This window comes from Crinia signifera, chromosome 3 (genome assembly GCF_055691185.1).
Source record: "Crinia signifera chromosome 3, ASM5569118v1, whole genome shotgun sequence".
NCBI classification, from domain to species: domain Eukaryota; kingdom Metazoa; phylum Chordata; class Amphibia; order Anura; family Myobatrachidae; genus Crinia; species Crinia signifera.
The window spans coordinates 95,730,048-95,757,608 of record NC_139219.1 but is presented as its reverse complement, the minus strand read 5'-3'; the positions used below and the strand labels follow the sequence as shown (position 1 = coordinate 95,757,608).

Below are 27,561 nucleotides of genomic sequence, written 5' to 3'. Positions count from 1 at the left end.
AGGGGGAAATTTACTAATATGGATTCGTAGAAAAAAGGTGTATTCGTAGGGAGAAATACACCTTTTTTTTTTACGAATTTGTATTTTCGGGATTTTCTATCCCCAAAATACAACAATTCGTAGTCCTAGGGATGGAACATTTGTATTTGTATTTACAAATACAAATGTCTACACCATTGTTAGGATACGACAGAAATCACCATTCAAAAGAATGGTGGTTCCTGATGTACTAAGCAGCCGTATAGAAAATACGGCTGCTTTTGTCCACGAAAATACGGCAGAAAAATAGAACACCATTTTCCTGTCGTATTCTCGTTTTAGCCTGCACGGATCAGTCAGATCCGTGCAGGCTGCGGTGTAAAAATAAATAAAATAAATAAATAAAAAAACGGCGTGGGGTCCCCCCCACAGCCATAACCAGCACCAGGCTGACAGAGCCTGGAGCCGGTAATTAAAAATCAGGGAACCCGACAAATAGGGGTTCCCTGATTTTTAACAACCAGCCCCAGGCTCCTGCTCTGGGACTGGTTCCCAAAATACGGGGGACAAAATGAGTAGGGGTCCCCCGTATTTTAAGAACCAGCCCCAGGCAAAAAGAGCCAGCAGGGTAATGCCACAGCCGGGGGGAGCCAGTGACCTACCGACGGGATCAAGATAGGTAAGTATCAGTGTGTGTGTGATGTGTGTATTAAACTTTTATTTAAAATTTGTGTCAGTGTGTTTTGTGTACTATTTTTTTAACTGTGGAACTACAAGTGCCAGCGGGCCCTTTAATGTCCAGCAGGCTGGGACTTGTGGTTCTCCAAGTCCCAGCTTGCTGGGGAGGCTTGCTGGCACTTGTAGTGCCACAGTAAAAAACAATAGTTTAATCTTTTTTTTACACTTGAATCAGCCCGATGCCCACCGCCCAGGGGCATCGGGGACAGCACCAGGCTTCAGCCTGGTCAGGTAAGTCCTGGAGGGGGGGGACCCCTTCATTGGGGGGGTCGTCACTCCCCCAGGGCCCCTGGCCAGGCTGACTGGTCAGAGGGCTGAATGCTTTGGCCGGGGGGACTTGTATAAAAAGTCTCCCCCCCGGCTGTGGCATTACCCTGCTGGCTGGTTTTGCCTGGGGCTGGTTCTTAATATACGGGAGACCCCTACTCATTTTGTCCCCCGTATTTTGGGAACCAGAGCAGGAGCCTGGGGCTGGTTGTTAAAAATCGGGGAACCCCTATTTGTCGGGTTCCCTGATTTTTAATTACCGGCCCCGGCTCCTTCAGCCTGGTGCAGCCTGCACGGATCTGACTGATCCGTGCAGACTGCCTGTACGAATTCGTATTAGCGGCCGTATATATGGCCAGCTAATACGAATTCCTACGACATCGGTGGGTTACAAAGCAGTCGTATATGACTGCTTTGTACATTCCCCTCCGGAACACGACTTTGCATACGACTGAAACAGTCGTATGCAGTTGTAGGGGAAATACCAATACGAAAAACTAGGTTTTTCATATTGGTAAATTTCCCCCCTAATGTTGCACCCAAAAAAGAACAGTCGCTGTGAGTGTTGCTGGCATTTTTATCAGATATCTTAAGGATCTCTAACAGCAACGTTGGCACTCAAAGGTTAGCTTGGCAATTTTAACACCTATTTCCACAAATTCCCTTGGCACTCAATGGGTTAATCAGCACCACTAAAACAGCTGCTGCAAATTACAAATAAGAAACTGCAATTAGTGGCTTGCATCCAAGAAACGCTCCACGCTCTGGGCTGGTAGAGATTTTATGACACTTCCATGTTCTACCATACTATAGGATCATGCTGTGGCTGCATACTATAATTATGTAGCCACAATTGTATTTGCACAAAGAAATTAATAATAAATGGATCACGGTGGGCAGGGGAAACAGCAAACATGCAGTTGATTGGATACTGAGTGTGTATAATTCTGGATGTCTACAGCCCGAATCTGACCTTAAAGTATGTGGTTATATTATGATATATAATCCCTGCACTCTATAAATATGTTTCAAAACAATCATTGACAAAAAATGTTCGGTACTTGTGAGTTATCCGGACGCCCGATTTCAAAATCGGGTCGGATCGGGCACATCGCATCGCATCGCATGCGACCATCGGATGCGATGCGATGCGATGCGATGCGATGACCCGATTTTTCCATAGGAATCAATGTTAAAATGGACTGAGTCCATTTTAACATGGAATTCAATGGGAAAAAGGGGTCCTTTTCATACCCCTACTATCCAAGTGGGCATGGAGTTGGATATAAACCTGTGGCGAGCGTAGCGAGCCACCGAGCCCGAAGCGTGGCGAGCGTAGCGAGCCCCGCGAGGGGACACGGAATACTGTCCCCTCGCGGGGCTCGCTTCGCTCGCCACGCTTCGGGCTCGGTGGCTCGCTACGCTCGCCACAGGTTTATATCCAACTCCATGCCCACTTGGATAGTAGGGGTATGAAAAGGACCCCTTTTTCCATAGTAATCATTTTAACATTGATTCCTATGGAAAAATCGGGTCATCGCATCCGATGGTCGCATGCGATGCGATGCGATGCGATATCGCATCGCATCGTATCTGATTGTATGCCTTAACTTAAGGCATACAATCAAAAAATCGGGCGTCCAGATAACTCACAAGTACCAAATGTTCTTGACTTGATACATTTTGCATGTATTTTGCTGTAGACACATTGAAAACTCCTCTTTTATGTATTGTAACTTTTACTGCAGATGTAGATTGTTTTAAGATGCGGTGTTTGATGTCATTGGCAGAACATGCATAGTAGGTTAGCAGCTACTCTGAAAGTGGCTTTAGTGCCTATTATTCTGTTGCTGGGAGTCATCAAGTGCAAGTTCCAGCGATTGAATCCAATTAAAAGAGGGTTTCTTGATCTTCACTCACTGCAGGAGATTGATGTTTGATGAACTCCAGGCAAAGTATTCACAGACGTTCTAGAAAATACTTTTTTATAACCCTCTTTCTGAGAGATGTTTGACGAATAGCAGTGCAGTTTCTACATATTTTATTGGACTATTGTGCCATTCACAAAACAATGACCTCCGCTTACAGAACATTCAGTAGGATTTCAGTAGCAACATTTGTCAATCAGAGTTATAAACATCCTTAATGATCTTACCTTTAACCCCTTCACGACAGAGCCAGTTTGTGCCTTCATGACAGAGCCCTTTTTTTCAAATCTGACATGTCTCACTTAAGTGGGGATAACTTTTTTTTGCTTTTACTTATCCCAGTGATTTTGAGATTGTTTTCTCGTGACACATTGTACTTCAAGTTAGTGGTAAATTTTGGTCGATACAGTCTGTGTTTTTTTGTGAAAAATACCAAAATATCGTGAAAAAATGGAAAATTTAGCAATATGCAAAATGTCACATTTTCTGCTTGTGAGACAAATAATCATACCACTCAAAATAGTTAATAACTAACAAAGACCATATGTCTACTTTATGTTGCAATCATTATTTCAACCTCCTTTTCATTTTTTTGGACACTAGGAGGCTTCAAATATGACTAGCAAATTCTCAAATTTTCAAGAAAATTTCAAACACTGATTTTATTAGGGACCAGTTCAGTTCTGATGTGACTTTGAGGGACTTGTATGTGAGACACCCCCATAAATGATGCCATTTCAAAAACTGCACCCCTCACAGTATTCAAAACAGCATTTTGGAAGTTTGTTAACCCTTTAGGTGTTTCACAGGAATTAAAACAAAGTGTAGGTGAAATTTCAAAATTTCTTTTTTTTTGCAGAGTTTCAATTTTAATACATTTTTCTAACGAATACAGTAGATTTTACTAGAGAAATGTGACTAAAAATTGATTCCTCCAATTCTTTTGTTTTCAAAAATATCCTATATGTGGCCCTAGTGTGCACGTTGACCAAACCACAGGCTTCATAATAGAAGGAGCACCTACTTGATTTTGGAGCCTCCTTTTTATGAGATTTTTTTTTAGGCACCATGTAGGTTTCTAGGCACCATAAGTGCTAAAAGTTAGGAACCTCCCCCACAAGTCACCCCATTTTACAATCTACACCCCTCAGGGAATTCATCTAGGGGTATAGTGTACATTTCAAACCCCCAGGGGTTTCACCAATTTTGGTACAACTGGGATGTGAAAATGGAAAATTACATTTTTTTACACAAACATGCAGTTCTGGCTCAAAATTTTTCATTTTCACAAGGAATGAAGGAGACAAAACACCCCAAAATCTGTGCCCCAATTTCTCCCGAGTACGGCAATGCCTCACATGTGACCAAAAAATACCAGTTGGGTGCATGGCAGGACTCAGAAGGGAAGGAGTGATTTTTGGATTTTGCAGCACAGATTTTGGTGGAATGAATGGTGGGTGCTATGTTGCACCAATACAGTGGAACCCCCCCACAAGTCACCCCATTTTGCAAAGTACACCCCTCAGGGAATTCATCTAGGGGTATAGTGTACATTTCAAACCCCCAGGGGTTTCACCAATTTTGATACAACTGGGCAGTGAAAATGAAAAATTACATTTTTTTACACAAAAATGCAGTTCTGGCTCAAAATTTTTCATTTTCACAAGGAATGAAGGAGACAAAGCACCCCAAAATCTGTGCCCCAATTTCTCCCGAGTACGGCAATGCCTCACATGTGACCAAAAAATACCAGTTGGGTGCATGGCAGGACTCAGAAGGGAAGGAGTGATTTTTGGATTTTGCAGCACAGATTTTGGTGGAATGAATGGTGGGTGCTATGTTGCACCAATACAGTGGAACCCCCCCACAAGTCACCCCATTTTGCAAAGTACACCCCTCAGGGAATTCATCTAGGGGTATAGTGTACATTTCAAACCCCCAGGGGTTTCACCAATTTTGATACAACTGGGCAGTGAAAATGAAAAATTACATTTTTTTACACAAAAATGCAGTTCTGGCTCAAAATTTTTCATTTTCACAAGGAATGAAGGAGACAAAGCACCCCAAAATCTGTGCCCCAATTTCTCCCGAGTACGGCAATGCCTCACATGTGACCAAAAAATACCAGTTGGGTGCATGGCAGGACTCAGAAGGGAAGGAGTGATTTTTGGATTTTGCAGCACAGATTTTGGTGGAATGAATGGTGGGTGCTATGTTGCACCAATACAGTGGAACCCCCCCACAAGTCACCCCATTTTGCAAAGTACACCCCTCAGGGAATTCATCTAGGGGTATAGTGTACATTTCAAACCCCCAGGGGTTTCACCAATTTTGATACAACTGGGCAGTGAAAATGAAAAATTACATTTTTTTACACAAAAATGCAGTTCTGGCTCAAAATTTTTCATTTTCACAAGGAATGAAGGAGACAAAGCACCCCAAAATCTGTGCCCCAATTTCTCCCGAGTACGGCAATGCCTCACATGTGACCAAAAAATACCAGTTGGGTGCATGGCAGGACTCAGAAGGGAAGGAGTGATTTTTGGATTTTGCAGCTCAGATTTTGGTGGAATGAATGGTGGGTGCTATGTTGCATTAGCAAGACTCCCAAAGCACCAATACAGTGGAACCCCCCACAAGTCACCCCATTTTGCAAAGTACACCCCTCAGGGAATTCATCTAGGGGTATAGTGTACATTTCAAACCCCCAGGGGTTTCACCAATTTTGATACAACTGGGCTGTGAAAATGAAAAATTACATTTTTTTACACAAACATGCAATTCTGGCTCAAGATTTTTCATTTTCACAAGGAATGAAGGAGACAAAGCACCCCAAAGTCTGTGCCCCAATTTCTCCCGAGTACGGCAATGCCTCACATGTGACCAAAAAATACCAGTTGGGCGCATGGCAGGACTCAGAAGGGAAGGAGTGATTTTTGGATTTTGCAGCACAGATTTTGGTGGAATGAATGGTGGGTGCCATGTTGCATTAGCAAGACTCCCAAAGCACCAATACAGTGGAACCCCCCCACAAGTCACCCCATTTTGCAAAGTACACCCCTCAGGGAATTCATCTAGGGGTATAGTGTACATTTCAAACCCCCAGGGGTTTCACCAATTTTGGTACAACTGGGCTGTGAAAATGAAAAATTACATTTTTTTACACAAACATGCACTTCTGGCTCAAAATTTTTCATTTTCACAAGGAATGAAGGAGACAAAGCACCCCAAAATCTGTGCCCCAATTTCTCCCGAGTACGGCAATGCCTCACATGTGACCAAAAAATACCAGTTGGGTGCATGGCAGGACTCAGAAGGAAAGGAGTGATTTTTGGATTTTGCAGCACAGATTTTGGTGGAATGAATGGTGGGTGCTATGTTGCACCAATACAGTGGAACCCCCCCCACAAGTCACCCCATTTTGCAAAGTACACCCCTCAGGGAATTCATCTAGGGGTATAGTGTACATTTCAAACCCCCAGGGGTTTCACCAATTTTGATACAACTGGGCAGTGAAAATGAAAAATTACATTTTTTTACACAAAAATGCAGTTCTGGCTCAAAATTTTTCATTTTCACAAGGAATGAAGGAGACAAAGCACCCCAAAATCTGTGCTCCAATTTCTCCCGAGTACGGCAATGCCTCACATGTGACCAAAAAATACCAGTTGGGTGCATGGCAGGACTCAGAAGGGAAGGAGTGATTTTTGGATTTTGCAGCTCAGATTTTGGTGGAATGAATGGTGGGTGCTATGTTGCATTAGCAAGACTCCCAAAGCACCAATACAGTGGAACCCCCCCACAAGTCACCCCATTTTGCAAAGTACACCCCTCAGGGAATTCATCTAGGGGTATAGTGTACATTTCAAACCCCCAGGGGTTTCACCAATTTTGATACAACTGGGCTGTGAAAATGAAAAATTACATTTTTTTACACAAACATGCACTTCTGGCTCAAGATTTTTCATTTTCACAAGGAATGAAGGAGACAAAGCACCCCAAAGTCTGTGCCCCAATTTCTCCCGAGTACGGCAATGCCTCACATGTGACCAAAAAATACCAGTTGGGCGCATGGCAGGACTCAGAAGGGAAGGAGTGATTTTTGGATTTTGCAGCACAGATTTTGGTGGAATGAATGGTGGGTGCCATGTTGCATTAGCAAGACTCCCAAAGCACCAATACAGTGGAACCCCCCCACAAGTCACCCCATTTTGCAAAGTACACCCCTCAGGGAATTCATCTAGGGTTATAGTGTACATTTCAAACCCCCAGGGGTTTCACCAATTTTGGTACAACTGGGCTGTGAAAATGAAAAATTACATTTTTTTACACAAACATGCACTTCTGGCTCAAGATTTTTCATTTTCACAAGGAATGAAGGAGACAAAGCACCCCAAAGTCTGTGCCCCAATTTCTCCCGAGTACGGCAATGCCTCACATGTGACCAAAAAATACCAGTTGGGTGCATGGCAGGACTCAGAAGGGAAGGAGTGATTTTTGGATTTTGCAGCACAGATTTTGGTGGAATGAATGGTGGGTGCTATGTTGCATTAGCAAGACTCCCAAAGCACCAATACAGTGGAACCCCCCCACAAGTCACCCCATTTTGCAAAGTACACCCCTCAGGGAATTCATCTAGGGGTATAGTGTACATTTCAAACCCCCAGGGGTTTCACCAATTTTGGTACAACTGGGCTGCGAAAATGAAAAATTACATTTTTTTACACAAACATGCACTTCTGGCTCAAGATTTTTCATTTTCACAAGAAATGAAGGAGACAAAGCACCCCAAAGTCTGTGCCCCAATTTCTCCCGAGTACGGCAATGCCTCACATGTGACCAAAAAATACCAGTTGGGCGCATGGTAGGACTCAGAAGGGAAGGAGTGATTTTTGGATTTTGCAGCACAGATTTTGGTGGAATGAATGGTGGGTGCTATGTTGCATTAGCAAGACTCCCAAAGCACCAATACAGTGGAACCCCCCCACAAGTCACCCCATTTTGCAAAGTACACCCCTCAGGGAATTCATCTAGGGGTATAGTGTACATTTCAAAACCCCAGGGGTTTCACCAATTTTGGTACAACTGGGCTGTGAAAATGAAAAATTACATTTTTTTACACAAAAATGTACTTCTGGCTCAAAATTTTTCATTTTCACAAGGAATGAAGGAGACAAAGCACCCCAAAATCTGTGCCCCCATTTCTCCAGAGTACGGCAATGCCTCACATGTGACCAAAAAATACCAGTTGGGCGCATGGCAGGACTCAGAAGGGAAGGAGTGATTTTTGGATTTTGGAGCACAGATTTTGGTGGAATGAATGGTGGGTGCTATGTTGCATTACCAATACAGTGGAACCCCCCCACAAGTGACCCCATTTTGCAAACTACACCCCTCAGGGAATTCATCTAGGGGTATAGTGTACATTTCAAACCCCCAGGGGTTTCACCAATTTTGGTACAACTGGGCTGTGAAAATGAAAAATTACATTTTTTTACACAAAAATGTACTTCTGGCTCAAAATTTTTCATTTTCACAAGGAATGAAGGAGACAAAGCACCCCAAAATCTGTGCCCCCATTTCTCCAGAGTACGGCAATGCCTCACATGTGACCAAAAAATACCAGTTGGGTGCATGGCAGGACTCAGAAGGGAAGGAGTGATTTTTGGATTTTGCAGCTCAGATTCTGGTGGAATGAATGGTGGGTGCTATGTGGCATTAGCAAGACCCCCGAAGCACGGTGAAATGATGAACCTAATAATCCATAGATGTGTGGTATATTTTGAAACACTCCTTTATACATAGGCCGGGTTTGTCGGGGCAAGTTTCACAGTGGAAAATAGTTTCCTTTCTTATTCCCTTTTTATAGCAAACTTTGCACCTTTTTTGTGTCCTGCCCTTTCTTGCAGTGGAGGGGATTTCGTTGGGAAAATGCTGCCCTGGTACAATACGGGGGCCAGTACTAGAAGTACTGGGGCCTGCTGGTTCCCAAATATTAGGCCCTTTATGACTTCCTCTTGAAAGTGCATAAATGTCCCCCTCTGGCCGGTAGAACGGAATAGCACGTAAGCGTTATACAGTGCCATCTGGATGATATACACGGCCAGCTTCTTGTACCAGATATTTGTTTTCCGCAGGGCACTGTACGGCTTCAGTACCTGATCTGAAAGATCCACTCCGCCCATGTACTTATTGTAATCTAGGATACAATTTGGTTTTGAGGTGTGGGTACTGGTACCTCGTACAGGGATGGAGGTGGTACTGTCTCCATGAATTGTTGTCAGTATAACGACATCCCTCTTGTCCTTATATTTGACCAACAACATATTTTCGGTGCATATTCCCCTGCTTTCACCCCTTCTTAGTACTTGGGCAATGTGCGTTTTGGGGAGGCCTCTTTGGTTCTTGCGCACAGTACCGCAAGCTGCTGTACCTCTTGAACCAAGGGCCTTAAACAGGGGGATGCTGGTGTAAAAGTTATCCACATAGAGGTGATAACCCTTATCCAGGAAGGGGTGCATTAAATCCCAGACAATTTTTCCACTAACACCTACGAGGGAGGGGGGGCATTCTGGCGGTTCAATTCTTGAATCCTTCCCTTCATATACCCTAAACTTGTGGGTGTACCCTGTGGTGCTTTCACACAGCTTATACATTTTTATGCCATACCTTGCCCTCTTACTGGGAAGGTACTGGCGGAATTTAACCCTTCCTTTAAAATGTATAAGGGACTCGTCGATACTAATACATTTATCAGGGATGTATAGTTTTGCAAATTTGGCACTGAAATGATCAATGACCGGCCTGACTTTGAATAGCCTGTCAAAGGTGGGATCATCTCTGGGTGGGCACTGTGCATTATCGGTGTAATGTATAAATTTATGGATTGCCTCAAAACGAGCCCGAGTCATGGCCATACGGTAAAATGGGGTGCTGTACAGAACATCTGTACTCCAATATTGCCTAATTTGTGGCTTTTTTACTATGCCCATATGAAACACCAGACCCCAAAACGTCATCATCTCTACTGCATCTACAGGGGTCCACCTAGCAAATGATGACGTGGGGTTTTGAGCAATAAACTGCTGGGCATATAAATTAGTTTGGTCCACCATTAAATTTATAAAATCATCAGAGAAAAATAATTTGAAAAAGTCAATTTCTCTGAGACCTGTGGAATCAAATTGGATTCCTGGCATGGCCAAAAACTCAGGAACCTGGGGCTCAAAATTGTCTGGTAAGTGGGTCCATACGAGATCAATTATTGGGGGGGGGGTCTCAGCTGCTCTACGGGGGCGTCTTTGAGGGGGTCCCTCATCACCAGAGGAGGAAGAGGAGCTTAAGACGAATCCTTCAAATTCCCCGCTTGCCTCACTGGCTGTGTCAGAGTCAGAGGCAAGCATGGCATATGCCTCCTCCACTGAATACATTCTTCTGGATGACTGGGATGACATTTGGGATGACATTTGGGATGACATTTGGGATGCCATTTTTATTTTTGTGTTACTGGTAGTGAAATGTTTCAACACGTGTATAGTGTAGGGGGGGGTACAAACTTTATTTCAACCCGGGGGGTATGTAGTGTGTAGTGTGTATGTAGTGCAGAAAAAAAAAATACTTTATACAAAAAAAAAAAATTGAAGGGGTTAAAAAAAAAAAAAAATTGAAGGGGTTAAAAAAAAAAAAATTGAAGGGGTTAAAAAAAAAAAAAAAGGTCCTGCGCCAAAAATTGAGCACAGATGTTGGTCAGTAACGTCCGTCACTGAACAGCGCTCAAAGGCAACAGGAATTTGATCAAAAAAAAAAAAAAAATAGATCAACCCTGTGCCGAAAAAGATGATCAGTGATGTACGTCACTGATCAGCGCACAGTGGCCACAGGACACCCACAAAATCACAGTGTGTGTAAAAAAAAAATTAAAAAAAGACCCCACAGCACCCACAAAAAAAAAAAAGGTGATCAGTGATGCGACACTGATTACCAGTGAGGGGCAGCAGGTGCACAACCTTTGGTGCAACTGACAGTGCAACTGGCAGCAACTGGCAGGTATATATATAAAAAAAAAAAACCTCTGCACCCCCAAAAAGTTGCTGATCACCTCAGATATAGTGATCAGCACAAAAGGCGGGGGCAGCAGACACAAAATTTAGCACTCTCTATCACTCTCTGTCACTATCTCTCTCTATCTCTCTATCTCTCACTATCTATCACTCTATGACACTGCAGCAGCAGCACTGACAGTTATATATATGAAAAATAACCCCTGCACCCCCAAAAAGTTGCTGGGGGTGCACAAAAGGGGGGCAGCAGACACAAAATATAGCAGTCTCTATCACTCTCTGTCACTATCTCTCTCTATCTCTCTATCTCTCACTATCTATCACTCTATGACACTGCAGCAGCAGCAGCACTGACAGGTATATATATATATAAAAAAAAACCTGCGCCCCCAAAAAGTTGCTGATCAGTTAATTTATACTGATCAGCACAAAAGGGGGGGCAGCAGTTAGTTATATAAAAAATATATAGCACAATCTGTCACTATCTCTCTATCTCTCTCTCTATCTCTCTCTATCTCTCTCTATCTCTCTATCTATAACTCTATTACACTGCAGCAGCACAAAATATAGCACTCTCTGTCACTAGGCCTCTCTATCTCTCTCTCTCTATCTCTCTCTCTCTAACTCGATGACACTGCAGCAGCACAACACAGCACAACACAGCACAGGATGTCACAAGATGAAGCAAGATCCCAAGCAGTGATCAGGTAAGTATTGAGCAAGGTTCTGGTCAGTATATGGCGGCAGCTGGGCACGGTGACCGCACTGCACGCTATTCCAGACCGGAATGGCGTCTGCAGTGCAGTCACCGTTAGTTTAAACCCCCCTCCATGGCTGTGATTGGTCCGTCGGTCCGACGAACCAATCACGGCCTTTGGGGGCGGGCGGGGTGAGGTGGGGTGACACCAGTGTCACCCTTACACCCCGCGGTGATTGGTGCTGTACTTTACAGCACCAATCACCTCCGATCCCGTGTCACCGGCGAACGTTATTCGCCGGTGACACAGAAAACGCTGTGAATGGCTGTTCACACTGAACAGCCAATCACAGCGATCGCCGACGGGGGGGCGGCATCGCAGCCCCCCCTGGGCATGCAGGGACATGTCTGCTGTCAGGGACAGCAGACATCGTCCCTCTGTCACTGCGTCTCTAGACTAGTACTTCCCGGCCATGACGTATATATACGTCAAATGTCGTGAAGGGGTTAAAACATAAATAGAGCTTAGATATTTCACATTTGGATGTGATTTATGTAATGTACATTAATTCCCCTTTCACACCTTTCGCAACGGTATATTGCCCTTTTTTTCCCATTTCAAAAAGTTTAAGGCTGCAGTGGAAAAGCGCCAGTGTTGATTTACCGGTTAAAGATAACCGGTATTTCAAAACATTTAAACAGAGTCCTACACGTTTCAGAGCCGCTTTTTATACAGTGAGAATGGCTCTGAAACAGTATTTAGTAAAATCAGGAGATTACAGACCTGTGATAGGCTGTCCCCAGCATTCTGCCTTGAAATGTGTTCAGGGGATTAAACGTGTTGACTGATATGGTCAATGGTATTTAAAAGGTATTTAAAACGGTAATCTACTGCAATGTTAAGGCTCAGACCCGTTTTAAATACCGTTTCATAATACCGGTTTTTAAAACGACTAGGCAGTGTGAAAGTGGTATTAGTTGAAGCTAATGAAATATTGCTAAATATAATCAGCAATGCATGATTGCATCTAGTCAAACATGAGATTACAAATTTGAGCATATTTTATTTTGGCAGCCGGTAAAATCTTGCCCCTCCTAACCAATCTAGAACAGTTTCAGCATGTCTGTTCTTCACTGACAAATATCTGTATTTGATCTGTATTTCTTGGTGGTAATGGATAACATAAGATAATGGTTCAGTTATCTGGCATATATTCAGAATGTTTGTCTTGATTGCTTGTGCCTTGTGTTGAAACATATAGTCAGGAAACTGCATAAGTGATAATACAATACTGTTACTGCGCCTCTCTTCTCTGAATGGTAGAACCTTATCATGCCAACAAATGTATTCACAAAAGTATGTAATACATAAATAATGCAAACTCATGTAACTAAAATATGTAGGAGCAATGAGTTCTGATGTAATAACTTAGTTTTGACAATTTACATGTCACCTTGGACATCAGTTGAGCTGTAACTATATAGTCCTGGGTGAGAAAGAACACTTGTGCACCACCACCACCACCACCACCACCTTCAAACCCCCAGAGGAGCCTCTATAAATATTAGACTGCCCTGTGTGGCTCTTTTCTTATCTGATCTTGCTGCATTGTTCTCATTACAGACCTGCAGTAAACTAGATTAAATACAAATCTAGTTTACTTTCCTTTTAATAGCGTATAGTATAGAACTTCTCATTTATGGGAGTGTATTTTTTTTAAAGAGAGCTTATCTTATATGAGAATTGCATGGAGTGCACCCAATTCAGACCTGCTCGCTGGGCTGCGAGTTTTCGGAGCATATTGAGCAGGTAAAGGCCTCTCCCCTGAAATGAAATCCCACCCATGTGCACCACTGCAAATGCATAGGGGGAATCCATTCAAATTCTCTCACCATCAAATGGATACCCCCTGCTTGTAAACGACAAGTAAGTCTAATGACATCAGCTGACGCTAATGACGTCAGCGGCCCTCCCTCCCAATGGCTGTGGACCACCTGAGTTTTTTTTGGGCACTGGCAGAAGATGTTGCGTTGCCACCCCCAAACAGTCGCAGGTGTCAGTCACCCTGCGTAGGTCAGCAAAGGCTAGCCTTTGCTAGATCCATTTGTACAGTATGCTTGTGCATGTGCATAGCATCAGTAGCGTAAGTTTGTTCCAGTTGCCTGGAGGCAAGATATATATTGGTGCCCCCCCCCCCCCCCCCCCCCACACACACACACACACACACACACACACACACATAACCCTATATAACCCTATATAACCTTATATAAAATATATATTTCTGTTAATAAATAAATAAATATCATTGGCTTTTAAATGACTGATTTAAACTTGCAGGGGGAGGAGAGGTGCCCCCTTAGGAGCAGGAGCCCGGCGGCAGATGACTCCATTGCCTCCCAGAGTTCTGCCTCTGCATAGCATACCATGGGCATGCACTGTCATCCGATAATCGGCAGGGCTGCAGATTTGCAGCTCTGAGTGCAGATCTGAATTGGTCCCAATGAATCAATATGGCAGCAGGTTTGTCTTAACATACATACCCAACAACCAAATAGGAATATATGTGCATTACTCTTGTAGGAAAGCAGCATTGCTTATTAAAAACAACTGTATGGAAGAGACACGGTTTTAATACAGTATTTACCTTGGTGCTTGAGCCTTCGGCTATAGCGCTACACAATTTACTGGGTTCTGTACAGGGTCTGAAGAGAGCAGGTTAGTGCTTTTAACAGATGACATGCTGCTGCTCATTTCTCACCCAGAAACTTCCATTCCAGTTATTCTTACGGGCAGATTTATCACCATCCTCATTGTCAGATTCATATGTGCTGTGAGCATATCGGCATAATCCGCAGTGCGATAATTGATCACATCGCATGCAGGGACAAAGCTTTGGAGAATGCGCTGACCCTGCGATGCCACTCACAAATTGGGGTATTTTTCACAACAAAAATACCCCGATAATGAACTGTGCATACGATGCCGCTTTTGTGTACTTCAGACACGCATAATTGATCACATTGGCCCAGGCAGGCATATCGCAGTGAGACCTGTGATTATAAGTATGAAAAAATATGATCTGGTTACTGAAAATGCAAATTAAAGGTTTTGGAGCAGTTTAGGTGATACTGAAATAATTTTGAAAGGGTTCAAAAACCCACCTTTATACATTATTTTATTTAAAAAAGTGTTAATAAATCTTTCTTGCATCTACACCAACTCATTCTCCTTCACCTTATACATTCACTCTTTCCATTCTCTACTCCAATGGTTCCCAAACTGTGTGCCTAAGCACCCTGGGGTGCCTCAGGACACTTGCAGGGGTGCCTTGGGTTGGTGGACCAGGATCAATTCATATTATTTATGGTCAATGTACCAGGCAAAACCAGTGCTTGTGGCTGCCAATCATAATATATGGGGACCAACAGAAGCAAAGCCTGTCCCTCACCAGATAACTGTGACATATAAACACAATGCACTTAATTTAATATTTTTTTCTTAAATTCTCGATAAGAAGCATTTGGCCTAGGGGTGCCTTGAAAATATTTTGATGCTCTAGGGCGCTGTGATTTAAAAAAATTTGGTAACCCCTGCTCTACTCCATTGTGTTTGTACTTTGGTTTAAAAAATATAAACAGTGAAAAATATTATTCTTATTTTATATATTATTAGTAATTGAAAATAATATACTAAGTAATAATATACAGTATATAACACTTTGAAAAATGTTTGAAAAATGACAGGAGCTGATAAGTTGGTACTGTTTTTTCGCCACTCTCTCCAACCTTTGTTTGAATTAAATGTTTCAGAAAATGACAGTAGTATTGTGACATTGACACTGCGTTTGCCTGTTTTTGCCTGTTTTTGCCTATTTTTACCATGTACTCTATTATTTCAGAGGATGATTATATCATTGAACCAAAGGAAGTCAGTGTCAGAGTCGTGTCTTCTCAGTCTGTTGTAGTCACGTGGGAGGACCCACAGTATGAAAAATCTGGAAAGGTTGGCTCAAACAGGTAACCTATTGGGACCTGATACTGTACATATCATGCAAAGTTATTTTAGTAGGTATAGCATTAGTATATAATATGTAATATGTTGTTTCATCTAATTATAATTGCCATTTATTGCCATACTCATAAGACACTTGGGGGGGTATTCAATCCCAGATGAGTTTTTCGCCAGGCAAAAAAAAAAAAAGGCAAATATTTACCTATCAGTATACAATTGCGTTTCAAATGATTTTTGGTAAATTTTTCACCAAACCACATGAATATGCGGGAATTTTGACGACATATGCCATTTTCACTGATGCTGGATTTTTCACCCAGGTGATAAATCGCATTGGGTATTGAACAGGCGATTGTTGTCTGGCAAAAAATTTGTCTATGATTAAATCCCCCCCCCCCCTTTATAAATCTGTTTGTCACTCTCTACCCACTAATATATTGCCTTTGTTTGTTTTAAATCCCATTGTTTGAAAAATACAATATGAAAACAATATCGCACAACAAATTGGGGGTGACCAAATGCTCCGAGTTTTCTCACATTAATAAATTTGATCCATTTCCATTCCAGGTTCCTATGGTCTGGCTGAGAAGAGCATTATTTGTGGATGTATGATGTATTTGGGCGAGATGTACTAAGTCTTGAAAAGTGATAAAAAATGGAGATTGATAAACCACCAACCAATCAGCTACTACAGATGTAGTGCCTCTCAGCCAGCCCAAGGAATCACCAGATTCCCTGAGCTGGCAATCACTGGCGGGGAGGCTGTGCATCTGACGGGGATGCACAAGCATCTCACACGCACGCGCGTCCCCTTCACTCAGTGGTGGATGGCGGAGACCCTGCCCAGCTCCGTTTCAGGGAGATGGGCAGGGTTAAGGTGGGTGCGGGCAGTGGCGGGAGAGCGGTGGGGCGGCAAGCATCTCCCCTTCTGCAGGCCAGCGAACGGCCGCGGATGGTGATAGAATTGCCAGGAGGAGCTCTAATGAGAGCTGCTCCATCTGTACCTGTCATTTTTCAAACACAGCCTGTCACGCGGCAGTTAGTAGCCAATTGGCTGGTGGTTTATCACTCTCCATTTCATCACTTTTCAAGCTTAGTACATCTGGCCTATAGTGTGTTCATTTGCTCTTAAAATCAGGGAATTTTTATATTTTCTTTTTGTTACAATTACATTTGTTGATATCACTAAAAACTGCCAAAGTCCTTGGACCACCAAGACAAGAACAATGGAATACTATCATATTACAGTACGCCAGAGGATGTCTGTTACCACAGTTGCATTGAAATGTTAATACTGTAGGTACATGACACATGCGACTGAGAACGGTATCTGGTTGGCTTACAGACAATATCTAGGTGGACGTGCACTAGGTGGACATTGACAAAAGGTTGACATGCATTAAGTTGACACTGAAAAAAGTTGCCACAAGCAAAAGGTCAACATGGCAATGGTCGAAATATGTAAAGGTCAACATGAGTTTTTCAAGCAATTTCACGCTTTACTATCCATGCGGATTCCGGTTGGGAATGATAAAGTGTCCTGTGTGCAGCGGCAGTGAAGCAAGGCCCTTGTGTGAAGCATGGCGAGTGAAGAGAGCCATGTGGGGGATGCATTACCCTGATTCGGGAGCCACATGATCAGGTGTCAAAAAAACACGAAAAAGTCAAGTCGACCTTTTCATGTGCCAAAATTTTCCATGTTGAAAGATTGCGTGTATTGACCTTTCGTCACTTTCGACCTAGTGCATGTTGACCTTTTGCATGTCAACCTTTTGCTGTCACAAAATGAGCAAAATGTATGTGCAGTCACAAAACATCTCTCACCGTTTCACTGCGGGTGCAGGGGGTGGGCAGCTGAAATCATCGGATGTCAGCTGCCCACCCGCTTCCTGTAAAATGAGCCCACAGATCTAAGACACCAGACACGTGGATCTTCATGCGGGAGCCCGGCAGCGTTTAATTGGCTCGCAAACCTGCAAATTGTGCAACTTTTCAAATCAACCTGAATGACCTCCTGTGTGATAACACGATATGTTACCTCTTCTATGCAGGCCAGGTCCCAATAAAGAAATAGCATTTGATTTTAAACCAGATTTTCTAAATTAAATAGTTTTATTATCTCAAAATTGTGTTAGGAACCCAAGTTTCTATGTCTAATAACACTGAAGGAGAAAATGTCCATAAGTATAAGCTTGTGGTCCTTATCTGTAATCCATAATTTGTGCGGGTTGCATGCGAGGCAGCGGCGTAACTATAGCACCGCAGCCCCCGCCACCGCGCGCGGGGGGGGGGGGCGCTGTGCATGTGGGGGCGCCGGTGCTATAGTTAACCCCCCCCCCAATCCCCTGCAGACTTACCTATCTCGCTGGTCCTGGCGGCTCCGTTCTTCTGCTGAGGACCACCACAAAATGGCCACCCCCATATAGCACGCAGTTCTCTGAAACTGTCTGCTGTATGGGGGCGGCCATGTTGTGGTGGTCCTCAGCAGAAGAACAGAGCCGCCGGGACCAGCGCGATAGGTAAGGCTATGGGGGATTGGGGGGGGGGGGTTTGCATGGGCGGCGGGGCAGGGGGGTAGGGGTGCTTGGCGGGGCGGGCACCCAAAACGTAGCTACGCCACTGATGCGAGGTGCAGGATCATCATCACAGTCAATCACACACAGAGGGAGATATGACAGACTGCTGTTGGAGCTGTCTCTCCCCAACTCAGCACATGGTGCTGAGCAGCATGTGCTGAGCTGGGGAGAGAGGCTGGATCTGAGTCATCAATCTGTGCACTGCACCAGAGAGTAGCTACCAGGAAGAAGAGACAGGAGTCTTACCATGAAGAGGGAGAATGTGACTTTAGAAAGTGCAGTACTGGTTCTATCATGTTTGTATCTTTATTTTATGTTTATTGTTATGGCATGTTTAACCTTTTCCTGACCACTAGTTAATATTATTTTATTGTTTGAAACTGGCTATACTATAGACCATCTATATTGTTAGATATTAATACTTTATTACTTATAGTACCCAGTGGATAAAAAGCCCAATGCTTACACTTATGTCCAGTGTCATTACTAGGTTCTCTACTGCTCCCCCAGCCTCTCTCACTTGCTCCAATGTTTTTCATAGTGGAAAATTGTGGGCTACATTTGGAACCCCCCCCCCCTAGAAAGCCTGAATTTGACTCTGTACAGAATGTCAACATTTGCTCCAACATTGCTCAGTTTCTCCTTTTCATCAGCAACCAGAGATGGTCGCTGATGAGAAGGAACCTCTGCCGGGGGGAGTCACAGAGGTAATCAGCTGGTCGCAGGAGCTTAGAATGGGGCTGAAAATGGGAGCGCACACCCGGCGATTTATCGCCAGGGCACACTCCAATCACTGGCAATATGGTCGCCAGCGACCATATTCCCAGCGATTTCAGCCCCTATCGCCCCCGTGTGTACACAGCTTTACCCTAACCATAACATTAGCTGTTAACATTGCAGCTGTTGACATTATAACCACACTTACAGTATAGCGATCATGACTCTTTGAATACATACAGTATATAGGAAATGGCAGTTATCCACTTTCAGGATTGTGTGACTTGTGGATAATTTGTGTGTTACTCTGGCTCCTTAAACTGTTAGTAAATAACTTTTATTCATACTGCACAAAGCTAATTTTAAATGGGTTTAAAAAATTGTCATGGTTTTTATAACAGAAATAAAAGTGTGGAATTAATGGATCCTAACTTCTTATAACTGATGTGAATGTTCAACTATACTTTGTAAAGTGCTGCAGAATATGTATGCGCTATATAAGAAACTGTTAATAAATAAAATAAATAAATAACAGCTCATTTTAATACATAGAGCATCTATCATTATACTTTGACAGACTTTACACTATTCGATACCGAGAAAAAGGAGAATCTGCACGTTGGGACTACAAGAAGATAAACACAAGACGTGCCTTGGTGGACAAATTAAATCCTGATGCCATGTATGAATTTTCTGTTCGTATTTCCCAAGAAGACCAAGATGGCCAATGGAGCTCTTCGGTTTTTCAGAGAACCCCTGAATCCGGTATGTGCATTTTATACAGTATGTCAGTAACTCTTTATTAATAACATTAAATGGGCCACTAATCAGATGCCTGCAAATACATCAAAGGAATGATAAACAGTGGTGTCAACAACATTGTTTTGCAGAATTAGTACATGATAAAGTATTGTTATGGGCAGTTGAATAGGATCCATGGCCCGGCAATATATGGCCGGTTGAAGGCCACAACACATATTTTACATTCGGTGCAACATCTAGTTGGATGGTCTGAAAACTATGGGCTAAACCGAAAGCTTGCTCTCATGAAACACTGTGATTCATACACCTTGTATCACCCTATTCTGCTAGATAGTATGTAAAATAGGGGGAGGATATATTGCTTATTTCTGTTGTAGGTAAGTATTCTAGAAAAGTTTTCAAAATTGAACTTAGGACTTAATATGTTTTGTTTACAAAGCTCCAATATCAGCACCTGAAAACCTCTACGTGGAACCACTAAAAGGCAAAGGTACAGCTGTTACTGCATCATGGGATGAACTCTCTGATTCTGCTGGCAAGATAAAAGGTAAATGCAAAATAAAATGATAGCACTACTGTTAAGGTGGCCATACATCAGAAAGACCTGTCTTACAATAATAATTGTATCCAACTTTCCCTTCAACTCCCTGGCAGTCCTTGGTGGTTTTTGGACACACAATGTACTCACAATCCGTCATACAATCCATTGTACGATCCAGCTGCTGCATACGACCGGTCATCTCACAATCAATTGTATGAACCTAAACTAGTAACCACCAAACGAGTAATTGCATGTGCTTAAAAGTAAATGCAATCGGCTCCCAATCCCAACTGATACAGCATATCTGTTCAGAGGACCAATCCTCCAACCTGTGGGACCACGCATTGCACGATTGTGTGCACACAATGTACATACAATCTGTCATACAGTAGTCGAGATTGTGCGATTGGGTACAATTTCATTCTGGTGTATGGCGGGTTAACTCTAACAAAACCATAATTTCTATGTCCAGTAACAACCATTTTTATGGGCAATTGTGGGGTCCTATTAACAGATTTTTTATTCTAACAGTGTATCCAAAAAAATAAGGTAATAATAACACCACAAGCTATACATTTCTAAGATAATGTATAAGTGCATGAAAACTCTTACTACTGGTTTAAAAAAAAAAAAAAAAAAAAAGCCTTGATTGTTTTAGCTTGACCTTAATGTACAAATCAATTCATTGACTGTATAGTGCTTTATTTTTATATTGTATCTTTGGTCTATAGCCTCTTTGTTGGTGGAATAGCCTTAAGTTTTTTTCAGTGGTCCCTTTTGTCTCACTAGAGTAATTGAGTACATAACTAAAAGTAGATAAAAGCATATTTTCAGAACATTTTCAGAATCACTGTCATCTGTCCTAGTGTCCTCCAAAGTTTGAAACGAAAAGTGATCTCATGACCTCTGCACTCACATGGATTCCAGAAACTGGGCTCTCCCTTATATATTGTAGTGTTGACCTCATTAAAGTAAATTAATTCACCATCCAAGGTTTTTTTATGTCATTTTTTGCACAGAAAATAGCAGACTCTGGCAAGTGTCCCTTGGTTCTGGATATGAGCCATAATCCCATGGATCACTATAGAAATAAAGTATATTATAGTGATTTCTTTGGACATATGGCATCAGAACCCCACAAAATTTATCATGAACCCATCTCAAGAACCAGGGGCTGCTGATGTCTTGGAAACCTTGGTTTTTGCTTTTAAAAAATTGCTTCTTTCTATCTGCAGCTGAGATTGCTGCAATCGTGCTGCTTCCGGAAAGCAGAACCCTATTACATAAGACCCTTAAGCAGCCCATACACGCTGCTTTATGGGCGTGCTTTCCGTGCTGTACTAGCACGGATCAAATCGCATTGCATTGCATGTGCACACGTTGTGCATGCAATGCGATGCGATTTGATGAGAACTAGGTACAAAACGTATGTGCAAGCACATACTTTTTGTACTGTGCGATGAGGTGCGCGGGAGCGCGCACCTAAAAGCACACATCGGGTCAGCTCTCATAGCAGCGTGTATGGGCTGCTTTAGACTTTTTTATTACCCGAGAATAATAATAATAATAATAATAATAATAATAATAATATATATATATATATACATAATATTTACCTGAACGGCCCATCTGTTGAAAAGGTTTTTTAATGTACAATGTGCTGTAACAAAATGATATCATTCAAAATGTTGTTTCAGATAATATTAAAACATAAATACATTTTTATTTTATTTTTGCCTTCAGAGTACATTCTATCATATGCTCCTGCATTGAAACCATTTGGGGGCAAATCATTATCATACTCAGGAAAAACCTTATCTGCTATAATTGATGGACTGCAACCTGGTGAACGTTACATTTTCAAAATCCGGGCAGCCAATAGGAGAGGACAGGGCCCTCAATCTAAAGCTTTTACAGTCACTATGCCAGCGGGTAAGCAGCTATTTGAATTGATTTACTCATCTGCTTTTGCTGTTACTTCATGCTTTTTTTTTTATTGTTCTTTTTCTGGCTCCAGAAATGTTCTGCAAAAACATGCCATGTAGTCTCAGTTGTAATTTTATAGCTTGTAAAAACAGAGAACCAATTAACTCTTGTTTAATAAGAATGTTGGCTAATTTTATAGCCAATTAATTTTATAGGCGATATGAGCTACTCAAACTCTTTGTGTATTGAATGGATTTTTAAAGAAACACTTTGCATGAAACATATGTATAAAGGGAGAACCCTGATGCATTTTGACTATATTCACAGCCCTTTAAGTATCGCATGCTAGAAGGGCCAATGGGATGTAGTATAATTGGGGCTGGCTATGCATAGTTACATTTCCTCACTGATATGTACTGTAGTTCAGTGGTCACTGCAGCGAGACCAGCAATTTGCACTCAAATGAAATAGTTATTTAAATGCCAAATTATATTTTAAAAATATATAATTACAGTCACATCCATCAATTGTTTTCCTTGCTTAATGAATCTGCATCCATGTACAAGATATAGAACTACTGTACATATCCTCTAACATGACCCATTCATTAGGTACAAATGACTCTGTTCCTTGTCTTCCCTCTTATGTGGTGTACACAAAGTTCGATTTCATCTATTTTTGTATTTGATTCTGCTTATATAAGCAAAATTGTATAGAAATCGAATGCATTTGATTTAATTTCGATCCCGATGCGATAAATCAAAAACAATATAGACGGTGCAGGCAAGACTATATGTAGAGATCTGTACCATATAGTCTAAATCAAATGTGCACACTGCGCCTTGCGAATCGATCCTGATTCCATTGCACCTTGTGTACACGCCTTTACTGTATGATTGTTTACAAATAGTGACTAATACAAATAATATTAATTTATACAAGACAGAGAGAACTGTTTTAGTTTGGGCATTCTTTCCAAGAATAAACTTAGCTTTTAACAGAATGAAATTTAAACTTGAGTCACATAACACACATAACAAGCAATAAACACAATAGGGTTTATTACCCTTCATAGTATACATAAGTATACAAAAATCAGTATAAAACATGTAAGATAACTTTAACTGTTAATGTGAGTGGTTCACCACTACACCTCCACATTTCTACCACGTTTTAAATCCTCATTTATTGTTAAAGTTCATTTGATATATTTATGTTAACTATTCTGTTAGATTTTTATTGTGTCTTTTTTTTGCTGAATTCCATATTTTCATGTTTTGATATTTCCATCCCTGTTGATTTGATACTTTTTTTTTGTAGCTGGAACTGCAACCAAGAATCTTTATCATCAATCTCAAATTGAAGATTTAGCAAAATCTGAAAAGAGAAAGCAAGAAAAAGTTCCAGAAAAAAATGTTCCATCAGAATCCTCTGAAGAAGATAGTCTGGACAATTTTAAGGAACACGAGGATAAATTGTCACCAAAAGAAGTTGACAAAGTATGGTTACACAGTAGAAAAACAGCTTATTCAGAGGCCAACTCTCAATCAGCTGAAGTGATTGAGGATGCTGAGACTACAACTTTAACACCTAAGCTTTCAACACCAAGTCCTAGGAGACCAGTTCAGGCACAATTAAATAATCGATTTAATCCAAACATAGCTAGAAGACCATTTAGAACAAACGCTCTCAAATTGCGGCGAAGACTAGTGGCTTCAAGACCTGCTCCAACTACGAAAGTAATAGATGAAAACAATGAAACAAAAGATTCAGAATTTCATGAGCTAGATAGTCATTCCACAATGGAAGCAAAACATAAATCTAAGGATGGTGACGAAATAACCAATGAAAGTAAAGAGGTAGAAAGTTTAAGTAATAATGATCATTTAGAAAATGTGGCCTCTAAAGTGTCTCAACCAGATTCTATTACAAGAGAATCAAGTACCAGAATGAATGTACATAATGTTGACAGTCCCCATAAAGTAGAAAAAGAAACATTATCTACCTCATCTATATCTAATCCATTAGTGAAAGGAACCATATATTCTAATAATAGAAAAGATACAAGTAAGATTTCAATCATGAAAGGGATTACTAAATCTTCTAATATAGAAAAAATGCCCACAAATCACAAATCACATTTTGCCCAGATACCATCCCCAAGCGTGGATGAAGAAGAGACAGACATAGGTGAAAGTGATGAATCTAGATCCTCTCCTCCTCAGCAGTCTCCAAGACAAACTCAGGCTAAATTGATTCCATCTTCTAAAGTCGATCACAAACAATCGCATACTACTCTTCTTTCAAACAAGGAGCCAACATATTCTACAGACAATGATACCATTTCTGACCCCAAGTCCAGTAAAGGCAGCAGAGATTCTGGTTTGCAAGATTTTCAGACTAAAACATTCAAAGGTCCTCATTCATCGAAAATTTATAATACTAAAAGTAGGCAACAAACAATAGCTAGAGCTGCTTTAAGGGCACTTTCATCAACTACTAATTCTCCTACTTCTACTACAACCACTACTACTTCTGCTACTACTACTACGTCTACTACAACCACTACTGAAGCACAAACTACTAGTAAGTCATACAAACCAAAAACAATGGCCATTAATAATAAGGTATCTTCCACTAAACAACCTTCATTCTCTGGAAAATCAGCACTAGATTTATTACAATACTATAGAAGAAGGAGTTCTCAAGTCGGCTCTAATGTTGGACGTAAAATAACATCTAATGGTAATCCAAAAAGTGGACCGCTGTCAATTACGCAAACTACTCCATCAACAGCAGTTATATCAATCACAATAACCCCCAAAATTCTAACAAAAATTTCTGATGATAAATTGCTAGAGGTTGCCATAAAAAAAGAAATCCCATACTTAAGTCCATCTGAAGTGCCTTTTACATCTTTAAAATCTAGGCAAGCAATGTACATGAAAGAATCAAAAGAAGTGATTTTACCTGTTACATCTGTCATACATAAATCCAAGAAAGATGATCAGAAAACATCTTCAACATCGATCATCACACCCAACCGAAAAACTTCTACCTACGATATACCAGTGAGGAAGGACATAACTGGTACAAAATCTAAGCAACTGAAAGTATCTACATCTAAGGAGAGTCAACCTCCATCTGTTGCTTCTTACATATATAATGAAAAATCAAGGAATTCTGATGAGATACATGAAGAACAGCCAGAGGAAAGAAAATTTAATTTAGCAGTTGCCACAAAGCCAACAACTGTTTCTAGGATAAGTTCAAAGATGCCTATTCCTCAATTAAAGGCAAGTATTTCTCAATCTAAACACATAGTTGAAAGTTCTCAGTCTAACAGTGAATCATTACCCTCATATGTACCGGGAAACAGAAATGCTGGACTGAAGAAAACATTTTCTAAACAAGGATATGATTCTTTAACACCATTATCAGGTGATCCTTTGGTTCAGCCTAATAGCTATGATATTGAGGAAGAACATGATGGTCAACAACAAACAAAAACATCAGACAGGGAGTCTTTCCCATTGTCTAGAACAGTGCATAGTTCGAGGCAGAGACCAAATTATAGGACAAATGGTAGAATCTCTCCAGAAGGTGAACGGAGAATCAGCAAACCATATGTTTCATTTGCAAAAGTTGTTGAACCAACTAAACACAACCCCACAATTCCTGAAAAATCAGAGTTTTCATCCTTAGACACTAGTAATATCCACAGCATTCCTGAAGAGCAACAACTACAAGAAAAGGTAGAAAACCCCACATCTCCTTTAAGGACAAGATTATCTTCATACTCTAATGTTCGTTTGCTTAGAAAAAAAAACGGGAATGGGAATATTAATGATAACAAAAATTCCCTGTATACAACTTTTTCTGAAAAGCAGTCCATGCAGCTGAAAGATGAAGATGAATTAAGTGCTCCACCTACCTTAAAAATAAGTAATGAAAAGACATCAGGAGCTTCTACTTTAATAAAGTCGAAACAATCTATTATACCAAAGAGAGCAACTACAACTGTTTCCCCAACAACAAGTAGACCTCAAAGCTCCACCAGAGCATCACCTTACCGATTACTTCCATCAAAATCTAGACAACTAAACTATGGCAGATCAACATTCCACAGAACTACACCTTCACCAACTACCTCTCCAGTACGTACTGCATCTCCTACTTATTCATCCTCTTTGCTACGTCAGAGAATGTTAAATTCAAGATTAGGATCTCCTTTAAGAAGGCAGTTTACAAGGCCCTCCCACGGACAAGGTAATTACCTATTTCCTTATACCAAACCTGTACATAACTAAACATAATAAATTGTAATTAGAATATTATGATAAAAACTATTTTATTTTTACATTCAAATCCACTGATGTCCATAAAATTTAAAAAAATGTGTCTATTGTGCAAGATAACCAAAGCACACCTAGCATTATTTTACACCTTTTGTACGGTCATTTGGTCTACAGCATTATGATCGACAAGCATTGGGTCGACACCATTAGTTTGACATGCAGATCGGTCGACAGGTCATTAGGTCAACATGGCTTTAGGTTGACATGTGTCTAGGTCGACAGGTCATTAGGTCGACATATGCATTATGGCGACATGGGTTAGGTTGACAGTCAAAAGATCGACATGGGGTTTTTGACAGTTTTTTGAGCCAACATGTGCCAACAGGCGGGATTTAATGCCCTACCATCCACTAAGGCGTGGAGGGAGAATAAAATAGTGTGCCGAGTGTAGCAAGGCACCGTGCCCAAAGCATAGTGAGCGTAGGGAGCCATGCGAGGGGACGTGGCACTACATTTCATTGTCCAGCGCGATCCATTTAGACTGTGTCGACATTTTGGTGAAAAAACTATGAAAACACCATGTTGACTTTTCCCATGTCGACATTGCCCATGTCGACCTTTTGCCTGCGTCAACCTTTTTACATGTCGACTTAAACCCATGTTGACCTAATGACCTGTCGACCTAACCCCATGTCGACCTAGACGCATGTTGACCTTACAAAATGTTGACCTAATGGTGGCGACCTAATGCTTGAAGACCAACTTGTTGTAGACAAAACAATCCCAACCCTTGTAAAGATGACTAGTTTGCATGTTGAACTGATGTTTCAACATTTGACGAGGCATTGAATCAAACAGGATTGACAAATTGTGTAAACTATTGGTTTAGATGAGGAATTTAAAGGTATTCTGTTTGTGGCTTGTAATGACTGTTTTATTGAGTGGTGAAGAAATGTTCTAACTATAGTTTTTTTTAATATTATTATTATTCCCTTGACATTTATTAGACTGCATCAGAAGATATGTTATTATATGCTCGTCTGGTATGTGGGAAATG

The 27,561-nt window shown here is 41.3% G+C and overlaps 1 protein-coding gene across 1 annotated transcript in view; it reads left to right on the top strand.

Annotated features, from left to right (window-relative positions):
* FNDC1 (fibronectin type III domain containing 1) overlaps nt 1-27,561 on the top strand; it is a 184,753-nt gene that overhangs the window by 88,630 nt on the left and 68,562 nt on the right. Inside the window, exons 4-8 of the mRNA XM_083176230.1 lie at nt 15,572-15,689; nt 19,555-19,742; nt 20,179-20,286; nt 22,024-22,212; nt 23,527-26,475. Of these exons, the coding sequence (XP_083032356.1) occupies nt 15,572-15,689; nt 19,555-19,742; nt 20,179-20,286; nt 22,024-22,212; nt 23,527-26,475 (3,552 nt within the window). The remainder of the gene's footprint in view (nt 1-15,571; nt 15,690-19,554; nt 19,743-20,178; nt 20,287-22,023; nt 22,213-23,526; nt 26,476-27,561) is intronic.